The sequence below is a fragment of the Hemitrygon akajei genome, chromosome 19 (genome assembly GCF_048418815.1).
Source record: "Hemitrygon akajei chromosome 19, sHemAka1.3, whole genome shotgun sequence".
NCBI lineage: Eukaryota > Metazoa > Chordata > Chondrichthyes > Myliobatiformes > Dasyatidae > Hemitrygon > Hemitrygon akajei.
The window spans coordinates 6,613,678-6,635,623 of NC_133142.1; the positions used below are offsets into that span (position 1 = coordinate 6,613,678).

General features: G+C 45.7%; 1 protein-coding gene across 5 annotated transcripts in view; it reads left to right on the forward strand.

The window, feature by feature from the left end:
- The window catches only part of LOC140741720 (plexin-A1-like), a 436,373-nt gene that overhangs the window by 241,231 nt on the left and 173,196 nt on the right, over nt 1-21,946 (forward strand). For all 5 annotated transcript variants that reach the window (XM_073072023.1, XM_073072027.1, XM_073072026.1 and 2 more), the window contains 2 exons: nt 4,764-4,878; nt 21,526-21,726. In XM_073072023.1, coding sequence (XP_072928124.1) covers nt 4,764-4,878; nt 21,526-21,726 — 316 coding nt within the window. The remainder of the gene's footprint in view (nt 1-4,763; nt 4,879-21,525; nt 21,727-21,946) is intronic.

The window sequence follows — 21,946 nt, forward strand, 5'->3', positions numbered from 1 at the left end:
GGGGCCTAAGCCCATACCTCCCTGAACGTGACAACACAAGTAGATAAGAATGGTAAAGAAGACGTACCGCAGGCTTGCTGTCATTGCTAGAGGCATCGAGTATACAAATCAGGGAGTTAAATTGCAGCACGGCTGTGTGAAACTTCACTTACACCCCAGATGGAGTGTTGTATACAGTTCTGGTCACCTCATTATAGGACGAATGTGGACATTTTGGGAAGGATTCAACGTTCAAAACAAATTTATTATCAGACTACATATCTGTCACCATATACAATGCTGAGATTCATTTTCTTGCAGGCATACTCAATAAGTCAGTAACTATAATAGAATCATTGAAAGACCGCACACCAACAGGGCAGACAGCTAGTGTGCAAAGGACAACAAACTGTGCAAACAGCAAGAGGAAGAAAAAAAAAATAGATAAATAAACAATAAATATGGAGAGCATGAGATGAAGAGTCCTTGAAAGTAATTCCATTGGTTGTGGGAGCATCTCAGTGATGGGGTAAGTGAAGTTAGTTGAAGTTATCCCCTTTTATTCAAAAGTCTGATGGTTGAGGGGTAATAACTGTTCTTGAACCTGGTGGTGTGAGTCCTGAGGCTCCTGTACCCTCATCCTGACGGCAGCAGCGAGGAGAGAGCTCGTCCTGGGTGCTGGACGCTGCTTTCCTGTGACAACACTGCATGTAGATGTGCTCAGTGGTGGGGAGAGCTTTACCTGTGACGAACTGGGCTCTATCCACTACTTTTTGCAGGATTTTCCAATCAAAGATGTTGATGTTTACATACCAGGCTGTAACGCAGCCGGTCAATATATCAACACTGCACATCTATCGAAACTTGTCAAAGTTTTAGATGTCATGCCGAATGTTTTAGGAAGTAGAGGAGCTACCGTGCTTTCTTCACTTACGTGTTCAGCCAAGGACAGGTCCTTTGAAAAGATAACACTGAGGAATTTAAAGTTGCTGACCCTCTCCCTCTGATCCCCCATTGATGACTGGTTAATGGACCTCTGGTCCATGGACCTCTGGTTTCCTCGTCCTGAAGTCAACGAGCAGCTCCCTGGTCTTGCTGACATTGAGCGAGAGGTTGTTGCTATGGCACCACTCAGCCAGATTTTCAATCTCCCTCCTTTATGCTGATTCGTCACCACCTTTGATTTGGACAACTGTGATGTTGTCAGCGAACTGGACAATGGCATTAGAGCTGCACTTAGCCACACAGCCATAAGCGTAATGTGATTAGAGCGGGGGCCAAGCACACAGCCTTGTGGTGCAGCTGTGCTGACGGAAATTGCGGAGGAGATGCTGTTGACAAGTGAGGAAATCAGGGATCCAATTGCACAAGGAGGTATTGAGGTCAAGGTCTTGAAGCTTACGATCAGTTTTGAGGGGGGCGGTAGTACTGAACGCTGAGCTGTAGTTGATGAAGAATATCCTGATGCATGCATCTTTGCTGTCCAGATGTGCTAAGATTAAGTGAAGATCCAATGAAATGGGATCTGCTGTAGACTTGTTGATCCGGTGGGCAGATTGGAGTGGATCCAAGTGACTTCCCAGGCAGGAGTTAATATGTTTCATTACTGACCTTTCAAAACTCCTCGTCTCTGAGTTCACCAGGACGCTGCCTGGATTCGAGGGCGTGAGCTACAGGGAGTGGTTGGACAAACTTAGGGGTTTGTCTTCTCTGGAGAATTGGAGGCCAGGGGAACCTGATAGAAGTTTATACTATTATGAGAGGTGTAGGTAAAATCTCTTTCTCAGGGTGGAAATGTCCAGTACTACAGGATATAACTTGTACTGCCCTGGAACAGGCTGCCAGTGGTGGTGATGGAAGCAGATGTGATCGCGAAGTTTAAGAGACGTTTAGAGAGACACAGGAACAAGCAGGGAATGAGGGAATATTGACTCCGCGTAGACAAGATGGTATTATTCTGGACTGGCAGCATGGTCAACAGGACATTGTGGGCCGAAGGGTCTTTTCCTATGCTGTACTGTGTTCAATATATAGTGTTCTACTTCCTCGTCATCCACCTCTTTCACCAGGGTTATTACACCCTCATTCCAAATGGCCTAATTCTGCTCCTATGTCTTGTGGTCTCACTCGCGAGGGTAGGAGAGGTGCTGGTTACAAACTGACGTGTCCGGAAGGTCCCCAGCTTTTCCCTGGTTTTTGGAGACCCCGTAAGTCACAGGAACAGAATTTGGTAATTCAGCCCAAAATGCAAACTCACGTTGTCTCTTATCCTGCATGTCTATCAAAGTCTTAATTTTCCTCTCCCTCAATTTACCCCTGCCTTAATTCTCCCTTTATCCTAATTCCCTCCCATCTGAACTCTCCCACCCAAGTAGACCATAAGACATAGGAGCAGAATTAGGCCATTTGGCCCTTTGAATCTGCTCCACTATTCTATTATGGCTGCCCTGTTTATCCTCTCAACACATTCTCCTTTCTTCTCCCCGTAACTTTTGATGCCCTGACTATCAACCTCCTCCTTAAATATACCCAATGACTTGGCAATGAATTCCACAGATTCGCCACTCTCTGGCTGGAGAAATTCCTGCTCATCTCTGTTCTAAGGGGACGTCCTTCTGTTCTGAGGCTGTGTCCTCTGGGCCTGACTCCCCCACTTTAGGCCACACTGCCAGCAATTCTCCCGATTTAATCCAAGCTGAACCACGGGAGATTAATTAACCTACTAACTGGTATGAGAGAGGAAATCGGAGCACCCAGAGGAAATCCACATGGTCACAGGGAGAATGTACAAATTCTTTACAGGTAGTGGCGGGATTTGAGCCCGATTTGCTGGTACTGTAGAGTGTCGTGCCAACCACTACGCTGCCGTGCTGTCCCAGAGGAAACATCCTCTATCTGGGCCTTTCCATAATCCGTTGGCATTGGCACCTCAGTGCCAGTTCAGTTGTGGAGCTTGAGTGGGTTTGGGATGCAGAGGGACAAAACGGGTCTCGTTCAGCATTGTTGACTGCAGTCCTTTCCTCAGTAAGTCTGCAATATCAGAAGGATTGATGTTTTGGCAGGCTGTCTCCACTTCAAGTTATAAGTCCAATTAGCTAATGGGGCTTTTACACAGTTGCCAAGTGCGTGATGTCAGTCTGAATTTGGCTGGGGAGCTCATTTCTCTCTCTCTCTCTTTCCTTTTTCTCTCTTCCCTCTCTCCTTTCTCTTCCCACCCCCCCCCCCCCCACTTTCACTCTCTCTCTCTTTCTGTTTCTCCAGTCTGCCAGTGTGTGAGCAGAACTGGCAGCAAATGGCCCCTCACTTACCAACTGTGGGCTGGAATGAGCTGACGAGTTCTCCATCTGACATACCTCAGCACAAGGCATTGCAAAACACCACAAACACTGCCAGTCACTAAAGGTTGTGACAAGCTGTGCTCTCTGCTCCTAGACTGCCCCAATACTTCTCATTTATTTGAGATACAGCACAGAACAGGCCCTTCCAGAGAATGCAGGAGCATGGGGTCGAGAGGTTGTTTTGCAACTCTTGAAGGACATTCATCTCATCAGGTTAATACTAGCCCGGTGCCAGTTCCCACATCCCACCTGTCCCCGTAACCCTGTAGATTTTTTTTCTCTGTTAGATATTCATCCAGCTGAATCTTCCTCCACTTTTCCAACCCTGATTGTATATTCCACACCCCAAAAATGTTCTCCTCACAGCTCCTCAAATTCATAAACATAAGAGATTCTGATTAAGTACCTGGTCTGTAATTGGTCAAGTGAATGAGGTGGGCGAGGTCCTGTTTAGACTTTTCATTCCCATTGGTCAGCTGAATGAGGTTGGAGGGGCTCTTTTTGGAGTGTTAATTGCTGTTGGTCAGGAGAATAAGATGGGCAGGATCCTGTTTGGATTCCTACTTCCTATTGGTCATCAGAATGAGGTGGGATGAGCCCAGTGTGGAATGTTAATTCCCATTGGTCAGGAGAACGAAATGGGCAGAATCAGATTTGTCAGCACCTAGTGTCAGGAGAATGAGATGGGCGGGACCCTATTTGGACTGTAAATCCCTATTGGCCAGATGAATGAGGTTGTCAAGACCCTGTTTTGACTGTTAATTCTGGCCTGGCAGAGTTAAGCAAAATAAATTAGAGTAAATCACTGACATATGACATGAAATTTATTGTTTTGTGGCAGCAGTACAGAGCAAAGGTAGAAAATTTAGTCTGAATAAATAGCACAAACTAAAAGGAAGTAATGAGGTCCATGGACCATTCAGAAATCTGATGGAGGGGAAGAAGCTGTTTTTGAATCATTGATTTTGGGTCTTTGGGCTCCAGTACCTCTCTCTGATGACAGTAATGAGAAGGGAGCCTGTCCTGGATGGTGAGGATGGGATGGTGATAGATGTCATTTTCCTGAGATCTTAAGATAAAGGAGCAGAATGAAGCCATTCAGTCCATCGAGTCTGCTCCACGATTCGGACACATGGCTGATGTATTATCCCTCTCGACCCCAATCTCCTGCCATCTCGCAGTAACCATTGATGCCTACTAACCTTCGCTTTAAAAATACCCAGTGAGTTGGTGTCTGGAAGATGCCCTGGATGCTGTGGTACGAAGGTGCTGACTCAGTCTGAAGCTGCAGGTTCTGTCATCCTGTGCATTGAAGATTCCATACCTTTGGGTTTGCAGATGTAGAGAGATTTGGATCCGGAGTGGGTGCCGTGAATTCTCTTGGGCGTAGACTGAGAATTGTCTCCCTGTCGCTGATTTCTCTCTCTCCCTTTCTCTCCCTTGCAGTTGCCTCTCCTGTGTTGACGGCTCTTTTCCCTGCCACTGGTGCAAGTATCGACACATCTGTACCCAGAACGCGGCCGACTGCTCCTTCCAAGAAGGGCGAGTGAACACGTCAGAGGTAAAGTCCACTCCCGCCGTTTCCAAACCCGAAGCTCTCAGTTTCACCCCAGGAGCCTCGCAGTAGCAAATGCCATCTGAAAAGCGGAGCAAGAACAGAGAACTGTAGGGACAATAAGGCATGGACCACATGAGGTTCTGGCTAAAGGATAAGGGTATTGGGGGTGTATGTAGTACAGATAGTCCCCGAGTTACGAACGTCTGACTTACGGACAACTCGTACTTATGAACGGAAGGAGGAGAACGCCATCCACCATTTAAAGTCGGATCACGATGCCGTCCGCCATTTTAAGTCGTTGCTGTTAACACTGTGTTGAGTGTTTAACTTTGTATTTGGCTTAAATATTTCTGAGCAAGATTCACCCTGACCCCCCCGCCAGGCACTTGTCCCATTTAACTTGTCTCAGTGCGGGTGGACTTTAGGACCCGGGGGAGCACAAGATCTGCTGCTCGTGGCTGCTGCTGTATTTTTTTTATTAAGTGCGATCGTGAGCAATAGCCAGATCAGAAATGCTGATCAAGTCAGCTAGTTCCTAAAGAGAACTCTGATAGGCCAATCAGACGGTTCACTGCTGCTCAGCGATAGAACGTAAAATCCACAGTTTTCTGTTCCGTTGACGGAAAACGATGCAATTGAAAATAAAGTGATTGGAAAGAGGTGAAACGCCACCGGTCATTAGAAAAGCTTTAGGCTACAGTCGGTCAACGATCGGAACAACTTTAAAGGATACAGGTAAAGGATAAAGTGAGAATAATGGAGCATGTGAAAGGCCCTGCCCCGATGAAAGCTACAATTATTACTAAGCAATGCAGTGGTTTAATTATTGGAATACATACGTTTCTTCAGTGTTTTATATGCTTAGAAAGGTAAAATATATACTATATACTAAGACAAACGTTTGACTAACTGACGCTAAATAATACCGGATGTCCGTGCTCCGACTTACGTACAAATCCGACTTAAAGACGGACTCAGGAACGGAACTCGGAGACTGCCTGTATTAATGTGATCGCCCAAGTCCTAAGAGGTTGTCTGTTGGTAGGTCCCCTGGTGCCGTTTTGGACGAGAGTAAGTGGTGGCTGTGGATATGACTGTGGTCGTTCAGTCTTGCCTTTCACAGCTGCTGCTTGTTTTCTGCTGCACAGCGGAGGTCGTTCTCGCAGCACAGTTCCCCCTCGAACTGATTTCTTCCAGGTGTGTCTGTTGAGTGCAAAGTTTTCCCAGTTTTTAGACTTAACATTGGATTTCTTCAGGCTGATGTTGATGTTATCTTTGAAGCATTTCGTTTGCCCACCAGGGGCTCGCTGACCTTCCTTCAATTGGGAGTATATGTAAAAAATGCAGAACCACATGAGATCCTGGCTTAAGATATGTAGAGCTTGAGAGCAGGACTAGTTGAACCCTTATAAAACACAACTGGAGTATTGTCTCCATCTATGTCAATGATTTGGACGATGGTATTAATGGATTTATGGCTAATTTTGCCAATGATACAAAGATAGGTGGAGGAGCGGGTAGTGTTGAGGAAACAGAGAGCCTACAGAGAGACTTAGATAGTTTAGGGGAATGGGCAAAGAAGTGGCAAATGAAATACAATGCTGGAAAGTGTATGATCATGCACTTTGATGGAAGAAATAAACGGGCAGACTGTTATTTAGATGGGGAGAGAATTCAAAATGCAGAGATGCAAAGGGACTTGGGAGTTCTAATGCAAGATACCCTAAAGGTTAACCTCGAGGTTGAGTCAGTGGTGAAGAAGGCGAACGCAATGTTGGCATTCATTTCTAGATGTATAGAATATAAGAGCAGGGATGTGATGTTGGGGCTCTATAAGGCACTCATGAGACCACACTTGGAGTATTGTGTGCAGTTTTGGGTTCCTTATTTTAGAAAGGATATACTGACATTGGAGAGGGTTCAGAGAAGGTTCACGAGAATGATTCCAGGAATGAAAGGGTTACTGTATGATTAACGTCTGGCAACTCTTGGACTGTATTCCCTGGAGTTCAGGAGAATGAGGGAGAATCTCATAGAAACATTCCGAATGTTAAAAGGCCTGAACAGATTAGATATGGCAAAGTTACTTCTCATGGTAGGGGATTCTAGGATAAGAGGGCACAACTTCAGGATTGAAGGACGTCCTTTTAGAACAGAGATGTGGAGAAATTATTTTAGTCAGAGGGTGGTAAATCTGTGGTATTTGTTGCCACGAGTGACTGTGGAGGAGAAATCATCGGGTGTATTTAAGGCAGAGATAGATAGGTTCTTGATTAGCCAGGGCATCAAGGGGTATGGGGAGAAGGCGGGAATGGGGATGACTGGAAGAATTGGATCAGCCCATGATTGAACGGCGGAGCAGACTCGATGGGCTGAATGGCCTACTTCTGCTCCTGTATCTTATGGTTAAACACCAGGGATTCTGCATGTACTGGAAATCTTCAGCAACATACACAAAATATTGGAGGAACATTTGTTGCAGCTCAGTGTGTTCCTCAGCATCTATGGAGAGGAATTAAGAGTTGATGTTTCAGGCTGAGCCCCTTCATTAGGGCTGGCAGGGAAGAGAGGTGGATTGAGGGGAAAAAGGACAAGTCAGCAGGAATAGGGGAGATCAGGTGAGGGAGAAGGTGGGTGGGTTGGGGAAGGGGATAATGTGGGAAGCTGGGAGGTGTGATATGTGGAAGAGGTAAAGGGCTGAAGCAGAGAACAGTAGACCATAGAAGAAAGGGAAGGAGGAGAACAAATAGAGGGAGAAGAGGCGGTAGAAGCAGTCAAGTATCTGGAATCCTCACTGGGCCCAACGAGGAAGACCTGGAATTGGAACTGGAAGCCATGTAGCACAAGATGGCAGTGGAGACAAGTTCCCAGGATGGACATGTGGCAGTAGTAGTGAGTCTGGGTGAGCACATAGTCGAAGAATCAGAAAGCAACAGAGATCACTTGTGTTTGTGCTTGACAAAAGATGTGAAGGCTTTTGAGAGGGTCTTCTTCTTCTTGGGCCCTTAGCTCCTAGTGGAACATGGGCCACTGATGATCTCCTGTCTCCATTCTCCAAAGTCAATGGTATGGTTGGAGATCATCAATGTTTCTGTAATCCACTGTATCCACCATACAGGGGATTGGCCTGGTACAGCTTCCCCAGAGCCCTGCTGGCTGTCTTACCTGTTTCCACCTCTCACGATGGGGGCTTTCGAGAGGGCACTGATTTCAAAATCAGAAGCAGATTTTTTAATCACGTTTAGTGCAAGAAGAAGGACTAATGAGGTCGCGTTACGGGTTTGTGGACCGTTCAGGAACCCGACGGCAAAGTGAAGGCGCTGTTCCTGAATTACTGAGCGAGGGTCTTCAGGCTGCTGCACCTCCTCTCCGATGGTGGTAACGCAAAGAGGGCATGTCCCAGAGGGTGGGGTCCTTCATGATGGGATTCAGGGATGAGCAGCCAGTTATATGGAAAGACTGTTCAGGGTGGGTGGGGCCTTTGATTATGCTGACCGTTTTACCGAGGCAGTGAGAGGCATGGACGGATTCCGTGGAGGGGAGGCTAGGTTTGCGTGATGTGCTGAGCTCTGTCCACGGCTCTCTGCAAGATGTATACAGAGGTGTTACCGTTTCTCGGGGACAGTTGCGTTAACGTTAAACAGGATTGGAACCCGTACCTCATTCAGGAAATGGATTACCTCTCTTTGTAAAACTGTGTTGCAAAGGTTAATTGCCTGGCATTTAAACTGAAGAGCAAGCCATCATTACATTCGAAGGGTGAAGTGTTTCGAGAAATGTCTCTCTGAGGTCAGAAGCAAGCAACTTCCAGGGGCCAATCAATTCTCGGGGCTAGCTTTTGTTTTCGATGACTGCATACAAAATCTGCAGAAAGAATTTGCAAACATTAAAAAAAAAACAGCTGTCTTTGTGTGTTGCTAAGAAGGTTTTCACTTGAGGCACAATCAGCATTTTTATAATTGATTTATTGATTGAGATGGCGAGCAGAATAGGCCCTTCCATGCCGTCCAGCAACACCTGATTTAACCTGGGCCTGCTGATGGGGGTTGTTAATGCCGTCTTTTTGAGGATTTGCCTTTTAAAGACGTCCCCACTGCTGGGGAGGCCAGTGCCCATGAAGGATCTGGCTGAATTTACAAACCTCTGCAGTTTTTTACTATCCTCCATACCAGATGATGCAATCAGTTAGAATGCTCTGCATGGTACATCCGCGGAGAAATTCGCAAGAGTCTTCGGTGACATACCAAATCTCCTCAAACTCTTAACGAAATATAGCCGCTGCACGCCTTCCCTGTGCTTGCATCACTATTTTCAGTCGGGGGAGATCTTCAAACTCGCCGGGCCTGTGTCTGACTCCAGTTTGGTCGTTTGTTAATGTCTCTCCAAGTTGAGCCATCACTCCCGGGGCGTTCGAGGATGTGCAATGGATACAGGTCATGGGCAGTGATGGCCACCTGCTGGATCTAAATGAAGGGACGGTTTAGATTACAAATGATTTTCAGGTGGGAGTGATCTGTGTCGGCTGCACAGTGCACCTGGAAGAAACCAAAATATATCAGACAGGGCGATGCCGGGTTAATGACTATCATTTCCTCTGGGGTAGCAGCCGATACCGTGTACCTGGGCGGTTATCAGTGTTGGTAGACAATACATATCCTTCAGAGATGGCCTTGTCTCCAAGAACACAATGCAGTTCAGCGAAATCTCTTAGACAGCCCCTGCTTTACGGGAACGGATTACCAGTGTTAATGCTTCTCACCTCTGAAAGTCACGGCTTGTTTTTTTTGGACCATTATTTTTCTGCCACCTCCCCCAACCCTTCCAATTTCTCACTGTTCCAACCTGGGACCAATCCGATAGCTGTCCCTGGGGAATGCAGCCACTGGGGGTGAGGGGGGTGCCAGTATCCCCGAGGCTCGACCAGGAGGGCAGGGGAGAAATGGGGCTATAAGCAGGGTCTGTGGGTCGTTAAGCTAAGTTATTGCCTTGTGCATGAGTACAGTGCAATGGAAAATTTAGCAGCAGCATCACAGGCACACGGGTACAGACAACACACAGAATATAAATGACATAAAAGTCATACACAAAAATACTGTGCAAAAGGAGGACTTCTGTGCAGGGGTTCCCAACCTTTTTTTTATGTCCTGGAGCAATACTTAGTGCAAAATCAAAGACATAATTGGAGACAAATCCATGGTAGCTCAGGAAGTGGTCTGTAGTTTTGCATTGCTGAAGTTAGGTTCAGGTTGTGTTCAAGAACCGGGTTCCACTCCTGTAACTAATAAAACGGACACAGCGTGTATGTTTAAGAGGCTCTTATATGAGCAAGAGCGGAAGAATAGGATCTAGGCCAGGTGTTCCCAACCTGGGGTCCGCAGACCCCTCTGTTATTGGTAAGAGCCTAAGGCATAAGTTCAAGAACCGGATGGTTGAAGGGAAGTAGCTATTCTGAAAATCTGTGCCTCCTACCCAACAGTAGAAGAGAGAAGAGCGTGTGACCCAGATGGTTGAAATCCTTGATGGTAGATGACATCTTGAGGCACGCACCCTGTAGGACATAGAATATAGTACAGCACTGTACAGGCCCTTCAGCCCACAATGTTATGCTGACCTTTTAACATACCCCAAGATCAATCTAACCCTTTCCTCCTACACAGCCCTCCATTTTTCTTTCATTCATGCACCTATCTAAGAGTCCCATGGTACTTGTCTGTAACAGATTGATCTTGGCGGTTTGGTACGATGTTTAATCTCTTTGGATGGACAACACCTCATATTCCATTTAGGTAGCCTCTAACCTGATGGCACGGACATTGATTTCTCCGTCCAGTAAAATTTTCCCCCTCCTCCCTTCCCTCTTCTATTCCCCACTCTGGCATTTTCACTCACAGATCTGCCACTCACTGGATGTTTTTGTTTTTCACACCATTCTCTTCATCTTGATATCTATTGCTTATGTATTTATTATTACTATTTCTTTTTTCATTTTTGAATTTGCAGTTCGTTGCCTTTTGTACATTGGTTTGCCTGCCCTGTTGGGTGCAATCTTTCACTGATTCTCTGATGTTTCTTGTATTTACTGTGAATGCCTGCAAGAAAATGAATCTCTGGGTTATATATGGCAGGGGTCACCAACCTTTTTTGCACCGCGAACCGGTTTAATATTGACAATATTCTTGCGGACCGGCCGACGGGGTGGGGGGGGGTGGTGGTGTTAATCATGACCGGAATATAGGTGATAAGTCAACAATAAGTCATTTATAAGTGGCTACTACACTCAATTTCATTTCTAAAAGGGTTTATCTAACGAGTTTAATATTAAACACACAGCGCATATTTGTCTCGCATGAATATAGTGATGTCAGTTATAAGTCTCTTATAAGTCAATAGCATCATAACATTTTAAGTAACGTTTGGATGTTAAACACACAACGCATATTTTCTTTGCATGAACATATAAAATTATTGCAACACACCAATATCGCTGAATCAGTGGGAGCCCTGGGCTTGTTTCCCTGCGACAAGACGGTCCCATCGAGGGGTGATGGGAGACAGCGATACTCGAAGTAGGTTCCTTATGTCAGTCTATTCCGGAATTTAGTTTTCGTGGCTCTCAGCACTTGCTTCTGTCCCGCTTGCTCACGTTTCTTTCGCTCAAAACTCAGCGGGTTTGTCTTTAAATGCAGGGTGCTTGGACTCAAGGTGCCGAAGCAGTTTTGAGGGCTTCATTGCCTCATTCGATAGCCTACCACCGCCAGACGCCTTGGCCAGGTACGGCTGGTCGTGGGTGGGGTGAGAGGACAAAGTAAGGGCCGGAGGTCCCCGTGCTGGGGCCGCGGCGGTTGCAGTCCGGAGAGCGAGGAGGAGTGTGACAGTGCGCCCGCCGCCCCCCGCCCCCCCCCCCCGTAGTTGGATAGGATCTATCGGCCGACAAAAGTTTGGCTCGAGGGATGACTTTCAGTAGATCGCAGTGAGGTAGCTGCTCTTCTACTTACAAAACCCTGAGCCCAAATCAGGTCATCTGCGAATATTTTAGCACCGGGTTCCCCATGAACATTTGGTGTGCTAAACAGGTTCAGAGGTGGCGCCCATCTGTTCGCGCTCCAGGCCGCGCAACGGCACTTCTTGCCGGCCGGTTACCCGAGGCCAACCAGTAATCCCTGGCGCGAGGGTATCACTGCGTTTAAGCGACGGATGACCTTGCGTGCGTTCAAGTTCAACAGCGGGCGTGACAGGGAATGAGGAAAGGTGCAGCTGACTCATATCGTTTCATATCGCCAAATCATATTATTTCCTCGCAGCCCAGTAGCACATGCTTTGTGGCTCGGTGGTTGGGGACCGCTGCTATATGGTGACATATGTACTCTGATGATAAATTTACTTTGAACTTTGTGTGTGAAAATCACAGTTTCTGAGATACACAAACCACCCCATCTGGCACCAAGAATCATTCCACAGTCAAAGTCTCTTGGATCACATTTCTTCCCCATTCTTATATTTGATTTGAACAACAACTGAACCTCTTGACCATGTCTGCATGCTTTTATGCACTGAGTTGCTGACACGTGATTGGCTGATTAGATATTTGCATGAATGAGCAAGTAACAGGTGTAACTGATAAAGTGGCTACTGAGTGTAATAATTGTTTCTGATGTGACTATCTCTTCTGGCAATACTTCCTGATACCAGACAATCTCCGTGCAAAACAACTTACCTCATAGACCTCATTCCATAAGACATAGAAGCAGAATTAGGCCATTCGGCCCATTGAGTCTGCTCTGCCATTCCATCATGGCTGATCCTGGATCCCACTCAACCCCATACACCTGCCTTCTCGCCATATCCTTTGATGCCCTGACCGATGAGGGAACTGCAGTTTGTGGCAGAGCATTCCACAGATTCACCATTCTCTGGCTAAAAAATTCCTCTTTATCTTTGTTTTAAAAGGTCACCCCTCAATTTTGAAGCTGTGCCCTCAGTTCTGGATACCCCCGCCATAGGAAACATTCTCTCCACATCCACCCTATCTAGTCCTTTCAAAATTGGATAGGTTTCAATGAGATTCCCACGCATTCTTCTAAATTCCAGTGAATACAGGCCCAAGGCTACCAAATGCGCCTCATATGTTAACCCCTTCATTCCTGGAATCATCCTCATGAACCTCCTCTGGACTCACTCCAATGACAACAACACCTTTCTGAAATACGGAGCCCAAAACTGTTGACAATACTCCAAGTGCGGCCTGACTAGTGTCTTATAAAGCCTCAGCATTGTCTCCTTGCTTTTATGTTCTATTTCCCTTGAAATAAGGGCCAACATTTATTTCTTTACTACATTTATTTCTTAACTGCCTTCTTTACTACAGACTCAATCAGTAAATTAACCTGGGAATCTTGCACGAGGACTCCCAAGTCTGTCTGCATGTCTGATGTTTGAACCTTCGTCCCAGTTAGATAATAGTTCACACTATTGTTCCGTTTAGCAAAATGCGTTATCGTACATTTCCCAACACTGTATTCCACAACCCCATACCGTGTTGGTTTTGTTACCTGCGTACTGGCTTTCTGTGTTTCACGTGGGAAGACTCCCAACATCCCTGTAGCTTCCTGCCATCTTTCCCCATTGAAATAATAGCCCTTTTTCCCAAGTAAGTAATCGTATTTTCACATTGTGCTCCTTTTGCCAACATTTTGCCCACTCACTTAATCTATCAATATCTCTGTAAACTGTTTGTATGCTTTACGCAGTATGAGTTCCTACCCACCGCTGTATCATTTGTGAATTTGGCTTCAATACGTGTGGCTTCTCTCTCTTTCTACGTCTTTCTCTCTCTTTCCCTCTCTTCCTCTACCCCTTTCTCCTCTCCCTCTACTCTCTCTCGCGCACACTCCCACATTCTCTCTCATTCTCTCTTTCTCTCTTCATATTTGCCTCTGTTTCTCTCTTTTTCCCTCTTTTCCTTCTCTCCCTCTTCCTCCATGTCTCTCTCTCTCTCTCTCTCTCTCCCCCTCTCTCCCCCTCTCCCCCTGCCTCTCTCCTCCTCCTCCTCTCCATCTCCCTCTGATGTTGGAATCTGGATTGACTACCTCGATGCTCAGCAGATCAAGCAACTCCTGTGGAGGAGAAATGGACAGTCAGCATTTCAGCTTGAGTCTCTTCAGCCTGAAACAATTGTCCATTTCCCTCCCTCAGATGGTGCCTAACATGCTGGGTTCCTGCAGCATCTAACATCTTGCTCTGTATCCATCTCATTTTGGGATCTCCAACACCATAAGCACTTACCTTGCAAATCACTGTTCTAGTACAGCTTTGCCAAAAATCTTTCCAAAACAAATCCATGAAACAAAGGGAGGTGAAACCCTTCACCTGTCCCCATGAGTTGTCCTTTATTTCTGGTTCCCAGTTCCCACTATCCCACCCACCGCTTTCTAATTTTGGTTTCTTCTCTCTTCCTTTCCAGTTCTGATGAAGGGTCTCGACCTGAAACATCGACTGTTTATTCCCCTCCATTGATGCTGTCTGACTTGCTGAGCTCCTCCGGCATTTTGTGTGTGTGTGTGTGTGTGTTGGCCAAGGCCAGCTGCCCTGTGTGGAAGTGTTGTTTTCGATTTCGAATCCCTTGCATTAAAGCGGCCTCTCCTTGGGGAGAAGCTGATGTTTTCCAAAGGTCAGGCATTAACAAGGATGCTGCAATTAAATCCACATGACCCTCCAGTCTCTATTTTCTCTTCAAAACATTCATTAAAATATCCAGCCTTTGGGAAGAAAGATAAAAATATATGACAGTGCAAATATTGAACACAATGGAGCCCCTCAGTAATGTTGCTCCTGACCGCATACATGTACAGAGAGATTAATTTATATTTTTATCTTTCTCCTCTCATTCTTGGCTCCTTAGAGCTGCTAGAGCAGTGACTCACTACTTGTAAAGTTCAGTCACTATGGAAAATGTCCCAAGTTTTCAGTGATTTTTTTAAAACCCCTCTGCTAAGTATCCATTCTAGGCAGGCAGGTGATGCCTGCCTGTTCACCCACCACAGGCTTCACCCTCTGATCCAACATCTGCTGGTGAACCCACGACTACTTTGCAACACACACAAAATGCTGGAGGAACTCTGCAGGTCAGGCAGCTTCACTCTTTGGTACGTGGGGGTTGGGTGGGGGGGGGCTACTGCACAAGATCGAAGTAAGTTGCAGAAAGCTGTAAAATTAGTCAGCTCCATCATGGATACTAGTCTCTGCAGTACCCATCTTGAAGGAGCGGTGCCTCAGGAAGGCAGCATCTATTATTAAGGACTTCCATCACCCAGGACATGCCCTGTTCTCATTGCTACCACCAGGGAGGACGTACAGGAGCCTGAAGACACACACTCAGCGATTCAGGAACAGCTTCTTCCCCTCTGCCATCAGATTTCTGAATGGACATTGAACCCATGAGCACTACCGCACTATTTTTTTTATTTATTTCTATTTTTGCACTACTTACTTTAATTTAACTATTAATTTATTAATAGTTATTAATTAAATTATTAATTTAACTATTTAATATACATATATATATATGTATATATACACTGTAATTCAGTTTTTTCTATATTGATCATATTGTAGCGTTAATGTGACTCGGACACCACAGTATTAAACACACACATTTATTCACCAGACTTCCATTTTACAAAACCCCGCGTTCTGACGTCATACGCACTCTGACCTACGAATACTCACATAATACATTACACATATATTGTACCGCTGCCGCAAAGTTAACAAATTTCACGACATATGCCGGTGATAATAAACCTGATTCTGATTCTATCAATGGAAGAGAAGAAATAGGACTGAAAAGAAAGGGGGGGAGAAGCCAGAATGAGAAGATGGGGTGATGGGGAGGAATGCTAGGTGGCTGGTGACAGGGGAAACTGTGAGGGAGAAGGTAGTTGGGATGAGCTGAGAAACTGGGAGGGTGATACATGGAAGAGGTAAAGGACTGAAAGAAGATGGAATCAGGCAGAAGGCGATAGTGGAATAAAGGGAAGGAGAAGAGGCACCAGAACGAGGTGACGGGCAGGTGAGAAGAGAAGAGGTAGAAGAGGATTCAGAATAAGGAATGTGAAAAGGGGAAAGGGGGAGATGGATAAATCGATGTTCAGATCTTGCTCCTCCAACCTGACAGTGGTTGCATCATGACTGTGGAAGAGGCTGTGGACTGATATGCCAGATTGGGAATGGGAGGTAGAATTAAAATGCGTAGCCACCAGTAAACCACCTGGTCTCACCTCTCACCTGTCCTCTCCCCGCCTTGTTAATCTGACTTCATCCTTCTTCCTTTCCAGTCCTGATGAAGGGTCTCGGCCAGAAACATTGACTGTGTATGTGCGTAAGACTTCAGCACAGTTACTGTAGATAGATAAATAAATAAATACATAGCATCAAAGAGGAATAGTGAGGTTTCTTTCGTCTGTCCCCTTCCTTTCCAGTCCTGATGAAGGTTCTCAGCCTAAAATGTTGACTGATTCCCCTCTATAGGTGCTGCCTGACTTGCTGAGTTCATCCAGAATTTTGTGTGTGTTTCTCTGGACTTTCAGCATCTGCAGAATCTTTTGTGTTTATGAATTACTATTTGGCACTTCTTATTTATATTTTGCATTTCTTATTGCAACATTGCTTCTTTTCTCTCGCACTCCACTACTGACGCAAAACGATAAACTGCATGACATCCTGTATGCAGTGATAATAAATCTCTGTAATTTATTTTTTTTATTGAAGTTCATCAAACAAACATTTCCATAAGATGTATTTCAGACATTCTACATATATATCATATAATCATATATATCACAAAATCTCCACAAAGTATTTATCTGGGGTATACACTTATAGAAAAGAGTGGAAAGAAAAAGCAAGCAAAAGGAAAGAACTATGTACAAGTAGGGAGTGATAATAAATCTCGTTCTCATTGTGAAGGAGTTGACACAGAGTTTATAAAACCTATCTGGTAGTTGAGTTCAAGAGCCACGAGGTAATTTTACAGCTCTATAAAACACTGGTTAGACCACAGTTGGAGAGGTGTCCCTCACTTTACGAATGTTCGCTTTACGCCACTTCACTTTTACAAAAGACCTACTTTAGTAACCTGCTTTCGCATTACAAAGAGGATTTTCGCTTTTACGAAAATTTTTCCTATATAAAGCAGTGGTTCTTCACTTTACGCTTTACCCTAACCCTCTTCCACCTATCACATCACAGCTTCTTACTCCATTCCCTCTCCCTGCCTCCCCCCTCACCTGGCCACCCTTCAGCTCGTACTCCTTCCCACCGACCCCACCTTCTTATTCTGACTTCTCTTCCCTTTCTTTCCAGTCCTGATGAAGGGTTTCGGCCCGAAACATTGATTGTTTATTCCTCTCCATAGAGGCTGGCCTGCTGAGTCTCTCCAGCATTTGGTGTGCGCAGCTCTCGATTTCCAGCATCTGCAGAATCCCTCGTGTCTATGATAGTGTTAGGCATTCAGGGGTGCGATGTCTTGTTAGAAGTGAGCCTGATCTGGAGTTGACAATGCTGCGTGAGAGATTCTGAGAATGGGGGTGACTGCGCCTTGTAAGAGGCGTGAGGTGCAGAGGGACGGGAATGGATGAGAGATGGGGCAGAGTGTGGGATGTTACTCTGACAGGAAAGCGAGGAGGAGACACACAGAGGAAACGTACAGGAATATGAAGCAGCACATCACATAGGTGCGATGAACCACAGATAATTATTTCCAAAAATATACCTCTGGCAGTGAACCTACAGTTGTTCAATTGGGGCTTCATTTCCGTCCGTTGCATCGAGCCATCACTCACAATATGTCAATGTCAATAATGTTTTCACCTGAACCACCGCGTCAGAGAGAGGTTTGAGAGGCGTAACAGCACACCCAGCCCGTGATGGGGGAGGGGGAGGTTGGTGTACGAGCACGGTGGCTAAATTTCGGGACAAGCATGGATTCACCAACTTTGGGCCAGCACGCAGCAAGGCAGGTGTTAGTGGTAAAACCTACCATCTTCCTCAGTTGGTCATCGAGTTGTTCAGCAGAGAAACCAGCCCTTCGGCCCACCATATCTTTTATTGACCCCCATGCATATCTATACCAATCTGACTTGCACACAATAATTCCATATCACTCGATGTTCTGCTCATCCAGTGACCTGTTCAGGTGCCTTTTCAATGTTGTTACTGTTCCTGCCTCTACCACTTCCTCCGGCAGCTCATTCCAGAGAGGATGCTGGGGATGGTCTCCCTACCATCTATCGGGGACATTTATCTGGAGTGCTGCTTGCGAAGGGCCGTCAGTATTCTCAAGGATCCCACCCATCCATCCAGCATCCTCTGACTTTCTACCATCGGGCAGGAGACTCCAATGCATAAAAACAAGAACATCTGCTGGGCGATGCTGAGGATGTTCTACGAGTCTGTGGTGGCCAGTGCTATCATGTTTGCTGTTGTGTGCTGGGGCAGCAGGCTGAGGGTACCAGACACCAACAGAATCAACAAACTCATTCGTAAGGCCAGTGATGTTGTGGGGGTGGAACTGGACTCTCTGACGGTGGTGTCTGAAAAGAGGATGCTGTCCAAGTTGCATGCCATCTTGGACAATGACTCCCATCCACTCCATAATGTACTGGTTAGGCACAGGAGTACATTCAGCCAGAGATTCATTCCACCGAGATGCCACACTGAGTGTCATAGGAAGTCATTCCTGCCTGTGGCCATCAAACTTTACAACTCCTCCCTCAGAGTGTCAGACACCCTGAGCCAATAGGCTGGTCCTGGACTTATTTCCACTTGGCATAATTTACCTATCATTGTTCAATTATTTATGGTTTTATATTGCTATATTGTCTGCACTATTCCTGGTTGGTGCAACTGTAACGAAACCCAATTTCCCTCGGGATCAATAAAGCATGTCTGTCTGGAATAGGAAACAGCTTCTCCTCTCAGGCCATTAGGCTTCTGAACTTCCTGCCACATTGTATTCGAAGTGTCACAGGATGATTTGTTCTGTACCTTACAATATTTAATTTATGCTCTTTACTTTGTTTATCTATGCGTAATTCATTTGCAGATTTAATTCTTTTTCCAAAGTTATCATGTGTTATGTGTACGACTGTGCTTTACGCCCTGGTCCAGAGAAACTTAGTCTCGTTTGGCAGTATACATGTACATAGTTAAGTGACAGTATGAATGAGTCTTTGTGAGGGAGAGTTACCACTCAGACTGCCTTTAATTCTCCTGCCTCTCACTTTAAACCTATCATTTGTTCGTTATAATGTGTCGTTTGATGCAGGTGATCACAGTCTTTCCATGACCATGATTGCTCTTGGCAAATCTTTTCGCAGAGGTGCCATTGCCTTCTTCTGGGCAGTGTCTTTACAAGCTGGGTGACCCCCAGCCATTATCAATATTCTTCAGAGATTGTCTACCCGGTCACATAACCAGGATTTGTGATATGCTCCGGCTGCTCGTACAACCATCCGCCACCTGCTCCCGTGGCTTCACGTGATCCTGACTGGGGGGAGTGGGGACTGAGCAGGGGCTGCACCTTGCCCAGGGGTGACCTGCAGACTAGCAGAGGGAAGGAATTCCTTACACCTCCTTTGGTAGAGACGTATCTCCACTCCACCAGCCAACTTAAATCTATACCCCTCTCTTTTAGACACTGCTACCACAGTAATGCACTTCCCCCCCCAGGGTCAAGGGCAGCTTCTACCCCACTATTATAAGACTATTGAATGGTCCCCTAGCACATTAAGAGGGCCTGTTGACCTGACTATCTTGTGATCTTGCACCATATCTCTACCTACACTGCACTTTTTCAGTGCCTGTTGCACTTAATTCTGTATTGTTACACTTTTAGCTTGTACTACCTCAATGTACTGTGCAGTGAACACTGTGTCTGTGTGAACAGCATACAAGTCAAGCTTTTCACTGTATCTTGGCACATGTGACAATAATAAACTAATTCTAATTCCAATAAACAGGCTCTGTTTAGAGTCATAGAGTCATACAGAAGGACAGCGCAGAAACAGGCCCTTCGACCCATCTAGTTTGTGCTGAGCCATTTCGACTGCCTTCTCCAGTTGACCAGCACCAGAAACATTACCCTCCAGACCTCTACCATCCATGTACTCATCCAAACTTATCTCAGATATTGAAATCGAGTTTGCACGCACCATTTGTGCTGGCAGCTCGTTCCATACCCACAACCCTCTGAGTGAACAAATTCCCTCTCATGTTCCCCTTAAACTTTTTCCCTTTAACCCATGATCTGTAGTTGTAGTCCCACCCAACCTCCATTGAAAAAGCCTGCTTGCATTTACCCTCTCTTTGCCCCTCATAATTTCATGTACCTCTATCGAATATCCTCTCAATCTTCTATGTTCCAAAGAATGAAGTCCTCCTATTCAATCTTTCCTTATAACTCAGGTCCTCCAGATCTGGCAACGTCCTTGTGAATTTTCTCTGCACTCTTTCAACCTTATTTACATCTTTCCTGCAGAAAGGTGACCAAAACTGCACACAGTACTCCAAATTAGGCCTCGCCAATGTCTTGTACAACTTCAACATAACACCCCACCCTCTGTACTCAGTACATTGATTTATGAAGGCCAAAGTGCCTAAAGCTTATTGGAAAGCGTAGTGCTAACCACTATACTGCCACATGATTCTTTATATACAAGGCCCTAGTTTGCTCATAATGTTCCAAATGTGGTTTGACAAACACCTTATCAAGGATCAACATTATTTGTCATATACTTTTACATGCATTAGGAATTTGCTGTGGTGTGTTGGTCAGGGTGTGATATGCAACAAAAATACAACATTTAACAGTTCTAAAGAATTAGGAATTATGTATAAAATAAACTTAGTGATTAAAGCATAGATATGGAATAAAATGTGCATAAATATATAAATGCCGTCATGTAAACAGCATTGTAAACAGTGGTTTCAAGTGTTTACAGAGCAGTGACTGAGGTAATAGTTAGAGAGTGGTGGTGGTGGCTGACTGGAATAGTTGATCAGATTAACTGCCTGGGGGAAGAAGCTTATAAAATGGTGTGAAGTTTTTAGTTGTATTGTTACAATTATAATTGTTGTAAAGCTGGGCAGCACATACTTGATGTTACGTTCCAGTCCTAAACACATGAATGCCAACATTGCAATTTCTTGACCTCGTTGCTTTGTATCTACATGCAAATGAATATGTGGGGGTGCACAAGATAAAAGGTGGGCATGTAAATGAAGGGTGGGTTATGCGGATGATGGGTGTGGTTATGCAAACAAAGGGCGGGTTATGCTAATGAGGGGCAGGGCCTTGCAAGCAACGGCAGGGCAAAAAAATTTTAAAAATCGGAGCGGACCCTAATGGGCCAAATTGTCTAATCTACTTCTATGTATCCTTTAGACCACAGGTTGCCAACCTAGAATGCACGGACCCCTCAGATAACGATGGGAGTCTGTGAGATAAGAAAGGATGGGAACCCCTGGTTAAGGACAACATGGAGATGTGTGATAACATGGCTAGAAGGAGATGGGAGGCAGACGGGTACACTGACTGGTGGCTTCAGAAATGAGAGTGGCGCATTGACTGATGGCTGTCTCTTCTCTTCACAGGACTGCCCGCAGATTCTCCCCTCCACGGAGATCTTCATCCCAGTGGGAGTGGTCAAGCCGATCACGCTGGCCGCCAAGAACCTACCCCAGCCTCAGTCAGGCCAACGGAGCTACGAGTGCATCTTCAACATCCAGGGGACCGTGCATCGCGTGCCTGCCCTACGATTCAACAGCTCCAGGGTGCAGTGTCAGAACACCTCGGTAGGGACACGGGGGTTGAACTGAGGGTGCAGGGTGGGTCTGTCTATGGATTGTTGACTTTCTGTCACATGGTGCGGGCATTTCCGTTCTTACCCAGCAGAGAGAAATGGGCAGGATGGGCCCAGTGGCCTTGTTTCTGTGCGGTGTAATGCAGACACAGGGATTGTGAGGGAGGGTAGGAGAGAGGGAAGTTGGGAGAAGGTGAGGGGTGAGAGAGAAG